Source organism: Paralichthys olivaceus, chromosome 20 (assembly GCF_024713975.1).
Source record: "Paralichthys olivaceus isolate ysfri-2021 chromosome 20, ASM2471397v2, whole genome shotgun sequence".
NCBI lineage: Eukaryota > Metazoa > Chordata > Actinopteri > Pleuronectiformes > Paralichthyidae > Paralichthys > Paralichthys olivaceus.
This window is the reverse complement of record NC_091112.1, coordinates 9,930,211-9,943,869: the sequence shown is the minus strand read 5'-3', so window position 1 is coordinate 9,943,869 and position 13,659 is coordinate 9,930,211. Positions and strand designations below refer to the sequence as shown.

General features: G+C 40.0%; 1 protein-coding gene across 1 annotated transcript; it reads right to left on the bottom strand.

The window, feature by feature from the left end:
* Positions 1-25: 25 nt before the first annotated feature.
* On the bottom strand, positions 26-2,880 carry cfap300 (cilia and flagella associated protein 300). Its single transcript, XM_020090577.2, has 7 exons — positions 2,536-2,880; positions 2,372-2,453; positions 1,686-1,755; positions 1,416-1,573; positions 1,149-1,321; positions 513-579; positions 26-349 (listed from the first exon to the last, which is right to left on the bottom strand). Exons 1-7 carry the CDS (start codon positions 2,643-2,645, stop codon positions 218-220), a joined length of 792 nt encoding a protein of 263 aa, XP_019946136.2. The 5' UTR covers positions 2,646-2,880; the 3' UTR covers positions 26-217.
* Between the last annotated feature and the right edge of the window lie 10,779 nt (positions 2,881-13,659).

Here is a 13,659-nt window from a genome sequence, read left to right as displayed (position 1 = left end):
TAAACAGGTAAATTATTTGTCAAGAAGGTTTACTTGAAGAATTATTTCATCTTTGTCTTTTTGAGTTTACAAACATTTCTTTAGAGCAAGTACAGGTTAAAAAACATTGACATAAGTTGGAAGAACAAAATTATTTCTTCCCTTGTGTAACTCGAATTCCTAAAAAAAGTAAAGTTAACTGACGGCAGAGCTTTTACGGATTATGGATTTCTTTATGTCATAGTGTAAAGTTTCCAACACCGTAGAAGTGGCAGAACAAAGTCACATGACGTCTGTAGGGGTCGACAATCAAATAGGCAAACGTCTGCTCCTCCTCTTGTATCCCAGGGAAACAACGTCCAGATTCATCCTGCGAGGGAGAAATAATAGCGTTTGAAGTTTTGAGAAGTGGCTGTTGCTGAATAAGATGTTTTACTGATTTAGTTACGATTAGAAGTTATGAACAGAGTGTTTAGTTTGATGCACTTGTAAGAGTGAAAGAAACAAAACGTGAAAGTGAACCAGTAACTTACATAGGTGCTGACTTTGAGCACCGTGGAAACAACGCTGATCCTCTTTGTGTCTGGATCCTTCTGAACGCTACAGAATAAACTTCTTATAATTTACACAGGCAAGATACTCCATATGTTGCTATTGCCTAGAATAATTGCAAAACTTAGACAAATCCAGTTTTCATTTTACAAAAAGGAACAATAAGAAATAATCCCATCACGAAGAACCAACAGATGACCTGTTTACAAAATGACAAACTTAATGATTTAGTTGATTATAGAATAAGATGATTAAAAAAAACATATAAACATATTAAGAATATTACATGGTAGAGTTAGTAAATAGGAACTTAAAGGAAGTGTATATTTCAGAAGATAAGGGCATATTTTTAAAATACTGTTTGAAATAGAGATAGATAAATATGAGACACTTGATAAATGAAAAAAATAAATTCTTGATTTTACCTTTATGCTCTGGTGTTAGAGATGTTAAAAGTAAAGTCATGTGCAGTCATGTGTATCTTCAGTTATTTGTGTAGTAAAAGGGTAGGTGTTATGGGATCGGCTTCAGCCTCCACCTGAGCCAAACAAATCTATCTAAATCTCAAATGTACATATGAAGTTGTAAGGAAACATGTGGTATTATACTCTACTCGCCTGATCAGATCTTTGTACACTTGCTTGGTGGTGTTGATGTAAGGGTGGATGGTGTCTTCGTACTGACAGAGCTCTCCTCCAAGACACAGGTGCTTGAAGAGGCGAAACAGAAACTCTCCCCGCTGCTCCCTCCCGACCACGTAGTAGTGCTCGGTGTCCTCCTCCTGCAGCATCTGGAGGAACAGAGGATGATGTGCACCGGCCACGAGTCAAAAATGATCAATATAGAGGAGACAAACGATGGATGAAGGAGGGAGAGAGAGTCACCTGTCTGAGTTCATCATAGTCAGGGTAGACATCGTGAAAGCATTTAACTACATGTCCAGTGGGCCTCAGGACGCCACAAGAGAAGATTGGGTCAAAGAGCTCCATGGAGACTTCGGTGCATGGTATCACCTCCACATGGACAGACACCACAGGCTTGTCTACAACACACACACACACGTCAAAAACATTCCACAGGGATCTGACCGTCTGGCAGATGACATCAATTTCCTATGATCAGCGATGAAAGGCATTCTGGGGAATGTTGCATACCAAGAGGCACCCAGACTCCGGCCTCCATCTTTTTCAGACAGGATACCACATCAGGGTCTCTGAAGAAATCCTGCAAACACAGAGTGACATCAGGAGCATTCAAATACAATCAAACACATGTAAAACATTTTCATCACGACACACAACCTGCTGTATTTGTTTTTCATGATAATAATTTACTTCGACTTAAGTATTTCCAGGACTCAAAATGTCAAAATATAGATATCAGTTTAGGGCTGCAACTATTTTCCTCATTAGTCTCTTTCCTTTGCTATAACCATCATGTATGAAAAAGAAAAGCAGCACATTTTCAAGCCAAACTGAGAATAAATCAACTCTGAAAATATTTGCAGATTGATTTAATTTCACTTAACTTATTAGTATATAGTAAATATATAGTTTAGTTTATTTCATTTGTAATTTAGCGTAAAAAAATATAAACCTCCCTTTTTTTTGTCCTCAATACGTTCATATTGTTTCATTATATCAAATCTTAAATTTTAAATTGATTAGTTGAAAAATATCTGAGCAACTAACATGTTAAGGATAGTTTTCAGTTACCCATCATGTTCTGTTAGTGAGTGTATAAGTATACGAGTTTATAAATGTATTTGAATTGTTTTTTTAGATTTTAGTTTATATATTTCCAGTTAAAGTATGTGATTATATAATAAAGTGGATCTTACCAGTGCAAACCTTTCACAGTTGTAAGAGTGAAAGTTCTGATCAAAGCTGAAAGACTGAGCTGAGATCCTTCCCTGCATGGACCTGGAATTACACACGTCCCTTCATCAACAGTACGTTAGAAAATGAATTTAATACAGTTTCCTGGCTCGTTAGATTCATTTACCATTTCATTAACAGCGCTGAAACCTCTGTGTCCTGCAGGAAGAAGAACTTCCTGGTGGGAAGAGCCTTAAAAGAAAAACTTTGCTCAAACGCAAACCTCTCCTCTGCCATGTTGTTGTTGTTACTGCTTCTTCACGATGAACCGTGAGCAGCAGCTCCTCTTCACCACCGAGCAGCAGCTTTGTTGGCCAATCAACGACAGGAGTTCTCACCTGGAGCCAATGGACGTTTAGTATTTTCACTTAGTTCCGGTGTCAGGAAATTAGGAACACAGTGAGTCATCTTGCTCTGATCTGTTGAATCCTATCTCGGATTCGCGTGGCGTTGCCTCGGCAACAGACGCTGAAAACGGCCCCTGGAAGATTCACGAGCTACAACGTAAACTGTAAATATGGATTTAAAATGAATCTTACTGTTTTAATACCTTTATTTTATCGTTCTGTACTTTTATCGTGTTAATTTCAACGGTTTTACATCTTTCTATTTGTTCGAATGTTGTTTTTGTGTAATTGTACATGCCTTTGCCTTTTGTTTGTGAAGCACTGTCTCTTTGTTTTTAAAGGTGCTTTAAAATAAAGATCTTATTATTATTATTATTATTAATGTCCTCTTTATTTAACTCTGATGAATGATTGAAATTCATCCAACAACACTAGTGAGCAGTGATAGTTACAACCACCAGAGGGCGACTCTGTACTGCGTTGTAAACACTCATCATTTTTTGGGGGGGGGGGGGGGGGGGGGGTATTTCTAATCTTTATACATTTTCCACATAATAATACAAATAATAATAATAATAATTTGATTATTCATTTCTATTTATCTTGTCTCATCTCATCCTCTGTTCTTCTTCATTCGACCTTTTGTTCCATATTTGAAATGACCTCTTACACTTTTCTTACACTGACATCTTTCACATAACTTTCTATTAATTTCTAACAAGTGAATGTGAAACATGTTATAACGTAGTTGGAACCTTACATTTTACAGATGATTTATTTTTCATCCCATCCAAAGGGAATCTGCTGAAGGGTCTCACCAGTTCAGGACAACAGGCCTCATGTGCTGAGCTGCTTCTTGTTCTTCCTCTAACTCCCCACAGATCCCTACAAATATTTCTTTTTATTATTCCTGGCTCAAATACTGATTTCATTCCTCCTCATTCCCAACATTCTTGGATGGTCGAGGATGTGGGTTCTGTTTGATGCACATTCCATTACAGGACGCCCCGGCCCTGATCGTCTCCTTGGGGGGGAGAATATCCGGTGTGTGGGACACCCTGAGGTCATGATAATGTAAATGCTTTGTGTCATCTCTTTAAATTTGTCTAAAACTTTCTGTATTGAGACTCTTACAACTTCAGATAAGACAAGGCAGATTTAACAACATGAGGGGTATCATGGTTTTTACACTTCAATGAGGAGCAGGAGGTTTTAAATTGTATAACTCGATCCTGAACAAAAATAAGACTCTAATGGCTTCATCTCATCATTTGGAGGGTTAATGGGTCCCTGCAATAAAGTTGCTTCTTCTCGTTTGAATTGATGAAAGTCGCAGCTTATTATTTATAATATATAATATATCATTATGTAAGACTAACCACATTTTATTAAACTTAAACAACTTGATCATTTAATTATATTCAAAATCTTTAAGATAATTTGAGTAATATAGGTTTCACTTTATTTAAACTGTACATTCTCATGATGATAACAGTGTGAGATCATAGTATTTCTACATAGAGATGATGATGATGATGATGATACATGATGGGTCCTAGAGGTGGGGCTAAATCCCAACAATTAACTGAAGCAGGGAGGAAACTGTGTCAAACTGATGTGTCGACACTTTTCAGTCTGGATCTGATCTGACAGGTAATGAGTCAGGGAGGGAAAACAAAAGGATTGTTCCCATTGTCTGCAGATTGCTGTGTTGTAATTACACTTAATTCCTCCTCATTACGTCCATCAGGATCTGAACCGAAGGTTGACAGGCAGACGGGCGAGGCAGGTGAGGAGATGTCAGAGCTGAGGAATGCTGGGAGGTGATTGCTGTCTGCGATCGTATCTTTCCCTGACAGTTATAAAACGATTTTAACAGCAGAGGCAGAACTTTTTCCAGATGCCATGGAACAGTTTGTGAAATCATGACGACTCCCGTTGGTCTGGGTCATTCATCCAGGGAATATTCGTTAGTTTCTTTTGAAACCAAACAAATTTATTTGAAATTGGTGTTCGGGGACTTTTAGGGGCTCACTAGAATTACCACCCTGCAGTTATGCCTCGTCCAACCAGTGCAGTTTTCACGAGGTCTCCGTGCACTTTGACTTTTGACCTCTGAAATCTAATCAGTTATTCTTTGCATTCAAGTGATGACTGGTCAAAATTCCCTCAAGGCAGACTTGAGATATCATGTTCAAGAGGCAAAAAACGTGACCTTGACCTTTGACCTTTTGCTAGTAAATGTTTGTGCTGAATGTGAAAAGATTCCCTCACGGTGTTCTGGTGATATCGTGTTCACCGGGCAAAACATGTTTCTCACGAGGTCACAGTGGCCTTGACCTTTCAGAATGTTTTTATTAAACTTCTTGAGGTGTCGCGTTTTCACAAGTGGGACGGACGGACAACCTGAAAAGTAACTCACATAATGAAATGTGATAATTGTGAAATATATTGACTTTCTGTTTGGTGAAATACGAGGGTGGCGCGGTGGCGTGGTGGTACGGTGGTTCGCTCTGTCACCTCAAAGCGAGATGATTCCTGATTCAAAAGCCATTTGATTGGCTGGGGTCTTCCTGTGTGGAATCTGTGTGTTCTCTATACAACTGTTCCCTGAGACGTTTGTGCAAAAGCAAAGCTGCAGATGTGGATGAAGTTTTGCTGCTCTCTCCCCCACTCAGAGCAAGAGATTACAGATGTTTGTTACCCTCACTCACCTGTGTCCAGGCAGGAGGGACATGTTCAGGGGTCAGGGACGGTTTCTGCGAGAAGAAAGAGAAAGAGAAAGGAGAAAATCAGTTGAGGAGCCCTGTGACAGGAGAGAACTCAGTCTAGTAAAGTGCTGCTGAATCGATCATGTTTCCAGGCCCAGTGATAATATCTGACCTGGACTCAGTCAGTGCAGCCTGAGAGTCCTGTTCCCAAATGTCACTCAAACAATTAAGAGGCTTAACGTGGCTCCAGTTTGCAGCATCTCTCCCCTCTCAGGTGTCTGGGAGGGTTCAAGTCATATCATCTTTACCAATATCCTCCTCCTCATGTGTATCTATTGTGCCTCCTTCACTTTATCCTCTCGCCTCATCATATGTTACCTAATCTGCTTCAAAACAGAAAGTATGTTGCATAAAGTTGATTTGAGTCCACTTCTGGGAATTTTCGGTGCAATTTTCTTTACTCTCTCTAGACTTCAAGATCCCTTCTAGTAGTCTACTCTGGTGCTGGATGAAGCGGTCAAGAATGATATCAAGATAAAAAAATGTTGTATCAGATGATAATGATAATAATCTCCATGAATGAGCAGAAAATGACACTTGAAACAGCAAAACATTTAAAAAATCTGATGTCGATCATTAACATGTTAAACCTCCTCACTGTGCAAAATGCACAAGTATTATTAATATTGATATGTTGAATTTTTGTTATATTACTATTGATGAAAACTATATTGATGTTGTTTTATAACCCAGCCCCAGTCTGCGTCTTTCTAGATAACAGAATGTGAAACGTTGACCCAAAGGGAAACAAGAGCAGAGAAACATATGACGTTTGTTTGACTAAATATAAACTATACAAAGAATGCAGAACTGAGGATAAGAGTCGTGCCCAGAATTGGAGAACAATGACAAGTCCTGCTGCATTGTTTTGATAATGACTGAAACTTTTCCTCATGATGTCATGGTGAAATCTAACTTTGTTACTGTTCTCCTTTTTTGTGTGTGTTCAGGTTCAGTGCAGAATATATTGGTTATTTTTCTCTCCCTCTGCACCCGGCTCTGTTTGCATGGGGTATTGTGATGGTGCAGAGCCGTGTGACATCCAAACACATTCGTTCTGTGGTTTATCTCTGTTTACGTTTTGGTTCAGTTGGTTGCGGCAAAAGTCACAATAGCAATATTTGCTTTTGCAGTATGTCAGGTTTCGTTTTGATAAGTTTTGTATTTGATTATTTTTCCACTGTATTTTTCTTCTTAAATTTCAAATATGCTCTTATCTTTATTTAAAAAATGTTTTGTATGTTCTGCAATTATTTTACGTTATCATCAATAATTTGAAGAGAATTTCAGGACACATGTGGCCGAGGACATGAGTTGTACAAGTTCAAGCACCAGTCATTTCACCCTGGGACAACTGTTTGTTGTGATACTGTGCTATATAAATACATTTGATCGATTGATTGATTTCATTTGAAGGATTTAAAGTGGGACAGAGATCTACAATTTTTTCCGATTTTACTGAATTTTAAAAGAAAAAGGCAGAAAAGTTTTTCTTGCTCTGCTTCAGAAAACATTCAACCTGACTAAATCCAAAAGGGAGCATCAGAACCCAGAACTTGTTTGTTATGTCTTCCTCTGAGCACATGCTGCTTCTATTTCTCCTTGTTTCTTAATTTCCCACCGTGCTGCACGATAGTGTATCTCAGATATTCTGGGAGTCCTGGAGCTTTGCAGGGACACGCCGAAGAGGAGGAGGAATACTGAGGAAGGGTAGATAAGAGAAGAGGGATAGAGATGAGGGTTGAGTGAGGGGGGGGGCACAGGTAATGACTCTTTCAAAGTAAGGCCCTCAGTGATGTGGCTGTTCTTTAGTGTTTGATACGATCTGTGGGATTGTCTGCTCTGCGTCTCGACACCACGCTGAACTTCTTCAACTGAGTCTTGTCAGCAGATCGACTGAGTGATGGATAGCACCGCTGTCATCAGGCGCTGATGGTTTCAGGGGTTTTACAGGATTAGTGTTGTGGTTTTACTGACAAAAAGGTTTCAGCTCTATAAGGTTCAGAGGTCAGCTCTAGTGGCTGATGCATGGGAGATAACTGCATTTTGTTATGTACAAACAAACCAAAACTGATTTTGTATTTTTATATACATATATATGCATATGTTTGTCTCTACTTGTCAGCACTGTGGGCTGGCGACCTGTCCAGGGTGACTGTTTATAAAGATGGACAAAATGGGAGCTCCCCAAAATAGAAGACAAAGCGTCTCGATCCCCACCTGGTGGCTGGCTGCAGTATAGCTCATAAATCCTGCCTCCTCCATGTTTGTGAATGGGATATGATGGACCAAACTAAACAGTTCATGTCAAATACCTTTTGTCAAAGTTGTTGTAGCTTGTTCTATTCACACTAATATCTGTTTAAGTGTTTTCTAGCTGATGCATCATGGTTGAAAACTGAGTCTGACTCATGATTGGTCGTGTGTATTGCTGCTCTATCCCCCGATCCAAATCCACAAGATGGAAGTTTTTATCCAGAATATTTTTTATTAATTTCTGGGTAATGGGAGGAAGTTGAGCTGCATTGTTCATTTTTGTATACAGTCTATGGGTGGACCCCAACTGGGATTGTCTGCAGCATCTTCCTAAGCAGTGGAGATAATGGATGATCTGATGGATCTATACAAGAAAAGTTTTTTGACTCTGTCCTAATACTTTTGGCCATTTATCCTATAATATAAAATAACAGAACAATCCTTTGGAAGAAAAAAGACAAATCAATGAGGGAATGACTGTTTCTATGAGCACTATGTTCCAGCTATTGTCTAAAAAGAGTCTGAAGATCCACTGAGCACAAGAGAAGTTTTTATGTTTAGTGACTAATGAGAGAACATAAATAATTTGTCATATGTCCATATGTCAAAGTGTCTCAGAGCAGAAACACTGAGCCCTTCATTGTTCCAGAGGACGAGCACTTTGAAAGTGTGAGGAAACTGAGTCACTTTGGATTCTGCTGAGTCATGAATATGATATTTGAGTTGGTGGGTTTGTTAATAATTTGCCTGGTTTCTGATGAAGATAGAAGAAGATTTGATAAAGTGCTCTAGTTGGTTGACAATAATTATTATAGGTGACGCAAGTACATTTTATATTCGCAACACTTTCCATTCTTCCCACTTGGGTTGCAAGTTGATGACTGGGATTGTTCATCTCTTGCCTCTGTCGCCCTTTTGACTTTAGAAACACTTTCTTTATGCTGCTTCTGTTTGCACCATTTCTGTCCCAGTCTCCATCGCAACCGTCCCTTCACAACCCTCTGGCTGACATGGAACATGATGCTGGATGTTCCACAGGCGTCCGGGAATGTAATCACATGTCTCTGCCAGCCTGTTGTAGCCTCTGACGGAAACAATCTTGCGCCTGGGACAGTGGCTGGTATCGATGATCTCATCCAGTGCGTGTCTTCCATGCACAACCTGTAGATATGTGCTTGTGAATTTACTTTATGCAGTCACATATGCTTTGTGCAGCCAATGAGACCCTCAACCGTCTCACTGTCCTTCAAAACAAACCATTGAGTCCAATAAGTGGGTGGTAAACAACTTGCTGGGAGACAGGCGAGGAAGGGGGGAGCAGGAATATATTACCAGCCAGAGAATGTTTGTTATTGGCCTAAAACAACACTCCTTTCAAAATCTTCATTTACCAGCATAAACAAAGAAACAAAACTATTCTAAACCTTAGGATGTGTCTTCAGTCTTTAAGCCCTGTGGAGATCTGTCAGTGGAACTGAGACAGGAGAACCAGAGGATAAATACAGCAGAGGTGAGGTGCGCTGCTGATGCTGCTGCCCTCGGAGCCTCTCCACCGGCCCTGTGAAACCCCCGTCTGCTCCAAATAAAACACAACTCTTCCTCAGAGCCAAACTCTTCCTCTGGTTTATTTGTGTGGTTGGTTCTTTGGCAGAAGTGAAGCTGTAAACGTGTTGCACTCTGAGGAGTCACGCTGCTCTAAACGATTTTGCAAAATAAAGTGTGTACTTGATTGATTCAGCAGTTTGTGTGTGTATGGTTTTGCTGAAATGTTAAAATCAGAGGAGACACCAGAAGCGTATTGCTGCGATGCCAGATATAGAAAAACGGATCAACAAACACAGAATATGAACTGAGTGAATTCATGAAATGTTTCTGTTGTGTTTTAAATAAATTAGAATTTAAAAACAGAACAGACATGGTAAACGCACAATTAGGAGAGGTGAGTATACTTCAGATAATGCATGGATGAGTGGATGAGTGCACGCATGGGTGACAGATATTGAGTGAGGGTATTGAGCTGGGTCAGTTCCTGTGGGGACGGAGAGATGGATGGATGGAGGGCTGGGAAGGTTGGAGTGGAGGGGATGGGGAGATGGACCACCTGAGGCCACGTCTTCTCTTTCTGTTACAGTAAAGGGATGACATCATCCGCAAGGGAGATCTAGGGTGTGTTTTGGAAGGACACACGCACACACACACACACACACACACACACACACACACACACTTTCAAATCTGGACAGAAAGTGCTTCCTTCACTGTCCAATGTTACACTTCCTCCCTCTGGACGTTTAAGAATCTCTGTCTCTCCCAAATGAATCTTGATTATTTGTTGTTTTTATATATAAAGATATGTAACTTCAGTTATTATAGACATTGTTTTTAAATGACTAGTTACTTATTATGTTATATTCTTACATTCAAACTAAAATCTGTTGCATGTAATGTAATGTGTTATGTAATATTATCTTAGATTTAAGTTTATTATCTAGTAAATTGTTGCATTATTAAGTACAATTATTATATATATTGTTTATCATACGTATTTTCTTGACATTCCTCATGCTTTTGGTTCCTCTCTGCCTGGTTTTCCAGGGGGTCAATTAAAAGGAGGACGCAGGCATTTTTTATTGAGAATTTAAAAACCTGCATGTTGGCCACAGCCCAGAAAACACGATCCATCCTGAAATCAGATGATCATGACACACTCTTGACAAACACTCTGTAATGTTTCACCTCACGGTTTCTTTACCAACATCCCTTACTCAGCAGAGATGTCGTGTACTTGTGGCTGAATAATACAAAATAATCAAAGCAACAAGCCCCTGCACGTCACAAACAGTAACTCTGACTTGAAATGAATTTGTGGCTACAAACTGTAGGAGGTCTTCACTTAATTAGACACTGCAGACACTCCAGGCACTGTAACATGAGACTTCATCTCTCTCTCTCTGAAGATGTGCATTGTAATTATGTAATAAAAGTAATACATTATCAACACAGATTTTTCTAAAAGGATTTGTAGCAGCTTTATTTGATATGACTGCTTCTGTCACCGGAGGAAAATATAAAGTGTGTGATGAGAGGTAGCAGATGATTCACTCTGAGTGGTTTCCAGATAAGTCAGGACATGCTGCAGTTTTTTAGAAAAGCTAGTTAGTTTTATAACAAAGATTTTATGATGAGAATAAGAATGTTCTCATTACTTTGTAGTCATGTTAAAATACTAAAACCGAGATAGTACAGTAATCATATTATTTATTATGTTAGCATAAAAGAGATCTGTTCTCAAGTCAACGTTTTACTACATGATTAGCACGACTCTGGTTTCCACATATTCATCACAGTTGCACAGAAGGACATGATTTTCCAAAGACTCATTATTTTCAGCAGCTGCTGAGCTTGTAAATGATTCTTCTTATCTAGCAGAACGTATCAACTCAGTTTTTCCTCTGACTGAGTGACTCAGAATCGGTCACGTCTCGGTCAACAATAATCAGTCAGTGGTTTCACAATCAATATGAGTCTGATGGGACAGGCTGACATGTGAGGGTGGCAGAGTTGACAGCAATTTAAATGATGCAATTCATGTTGACTAATTTTTCTGACTGTGAGACAATTTACCTTACATTTCATTTCCTTTAGCTGACGCTTTTATCCAACGCGATTTACAATAAGTTGTTACAGTTACATATGTTTAGTCCTGGAGATATTTAAACAAAAGCAGCTATATATCTGGACCTGTTCTCGCCCCTGAGAAGCAATCTGAGCCTGAAACCGACCTGATCAATAGGATTAAGGGGACTATCTAGACTAGTGTATAGATGTTCTGTATTTCATATTCCTCACCCCATCATGTTGTTTGTGTCAGGGCTGTTTTGCCAGAAGTGCGTCCACTGTTCTCAAAAACAAAACTGTTGTGGAACTGCAGCTGCAGAAAAAGCGAGAACAAGCAGTACAATGAAATAATGACAGTCTCCCAGATGTCTGTGCTTCTCATTTACCCAAACACGTGGGTGTTTTTCCACACACCTGCTGCTACAATAACCACCGCAAAACATTTCAGATGATTGTTGACGCACTCCATTCACGTGTGTGCTGCCAGCACGCCCATTCTTGTTTACTATCAGCAGCGCTCATCCTACATGTTCCTGGAACGGGCGAAATGCTCCAGAGAGATGGAGATGGATACGTGTCCACTCCTCATAGGGGTCAGGGGAGCAGACCTCCACCCTGACACAGTGCAGCTGGGATTCCTGGACTTGCTGCGCAGCTCGAGAAAGAGAGGGATTGTTTGTCAAGATGACTGTTTGTGTGTGTGTGTGTGTGTGTGTGTGTGTGTGTGTGTGTGTGTGTGTGTGTGTGTGTCTGGCCCACGCCATGTGCCAAGGTCAATCTCAAAGCGAGGCCTGGAGTTAGCAAATTAAAAACACCAAAGTCTTAATGCACACATATCAGAACGTGAACACAACTGTCTTTTTGTGTGCATGAGTGTGTGTTTCCCTGGACTGCCCTCGCTGGGCTCTCCTCGTGTATGTATAGGCTCTATTGTTACCATGTGTGTCCTCTGCCTCCACAGTTCAGGCTATTTTCAGGGAAATGACCTCACAAACAGAAGCTGATCTGCTATCGCTTTCCTCTTTCCTCTTTTTTGCCACTGCCTCAGAGAAATTAGCGTCACATCTGGAGGGGATTGTTAAGGCCTGAGTCACCACAGGCTTGGTCGGGCTGTGCGTGTACATATCGAACGCACACCATTGCATTAGTGTTACAACACAACGCCTACAGATCCTGTAAAATATATTTGTAAGAGCCATCCGAGGTGATTCACTGTCCTTGGCTGAATCACACACACACACTCCCTCCACTTCCTCATATGATTCAGGGGTCTGTTATCCGAGGGTCCTCAAAACACACACACGCACGCACACACACACCTTTATTCTACAGATGGTGACAATCAGGCTTTCTCTTGTGCCTCTCAGTCATTCAGCGAAGATTGCATGGATGTGAAAATCCTAGTGACAAGCAATTTTGCAGATTAGAAACTAAACTGAGGAACTAAAACGTCAGGTCCATTCCTGAAAGTGACTGACTGCTAAAGGGCAAAAGTCACACACACACACACACACACACACACACACACACACACACACACACACACACACACACACACACACACACACACACACACACACACACACACGTTCTGCTACAATTAACCTCTTGTGCATTTACAGTCAACGCAGCGTCACATACACTCGTGTACATGAATCATTTGCATTCTTTACATGTCAGTACAACTGAATCAATCTTCACTGGAAGGTAAACAACAAGTTCAGTAAAAAGGTTTAATAATGACTGAGTGGGTGATGACAGTAAAACACTGTTAACGCAGCTCAGAGCTCCGTTCTTCAGGAGGTGTACGGTTGAGTAAAAAAGGGTGCCTCAGTCGTAATTATAGTGTAGTATGGAAAGCAAACACACGACCCAGAACTGTCTCATCTTCTACTCACATTACTGATGATAATCTATCTGAGAGCTTTTTATTTCTGTCATGTAAGTCAGACACACTGTTCTGAATCGTGCAGATGACAGATTCAGGTTGTCTGGGGATTCCCCCGAAACCAGGCTTTATATGACACTTCTTACACTTTAAGATTATAAGTTGTTGCATAAGGAATGTAAGAAAGTCACATTTGTCTCACATGTAAGTGTGTCCTGGTCCTATTTGTAAATATAATTTGAAATATAAAGTATATAATGCTTTATAGATGTGGATACTGATCTTATATTCCATGTAGAATAGCAGTAAACCCAGTAATGACAGATCCATAGAGTAGAACAACAAAACAGCCGACTGAGGTGTTAATTTAA

Coding starts and splice junctions, on each gene's coding strand:
- cfap300 (XM_020090577.2), bottom strand. CDS start 2,645: ATGGCAGAGGAGAGGTTTGCGTTTGAGCAAAGTTTTTCTTTTAAGGCT. Junction 2,454..2,535: donor TCAGCGCTGTTAATGAAATG/GTAAATGAATCT, acceptor GTGTAATTCCAG/GTCCATGCAGGGAAGGATCT. Junction 350..512: donor TGCTCAAAGTCAGCACCTAT/GTAAGTTACTGG, acceptor TCTCCCTCGCAG/GATGAATCTGGACGTTGTTT.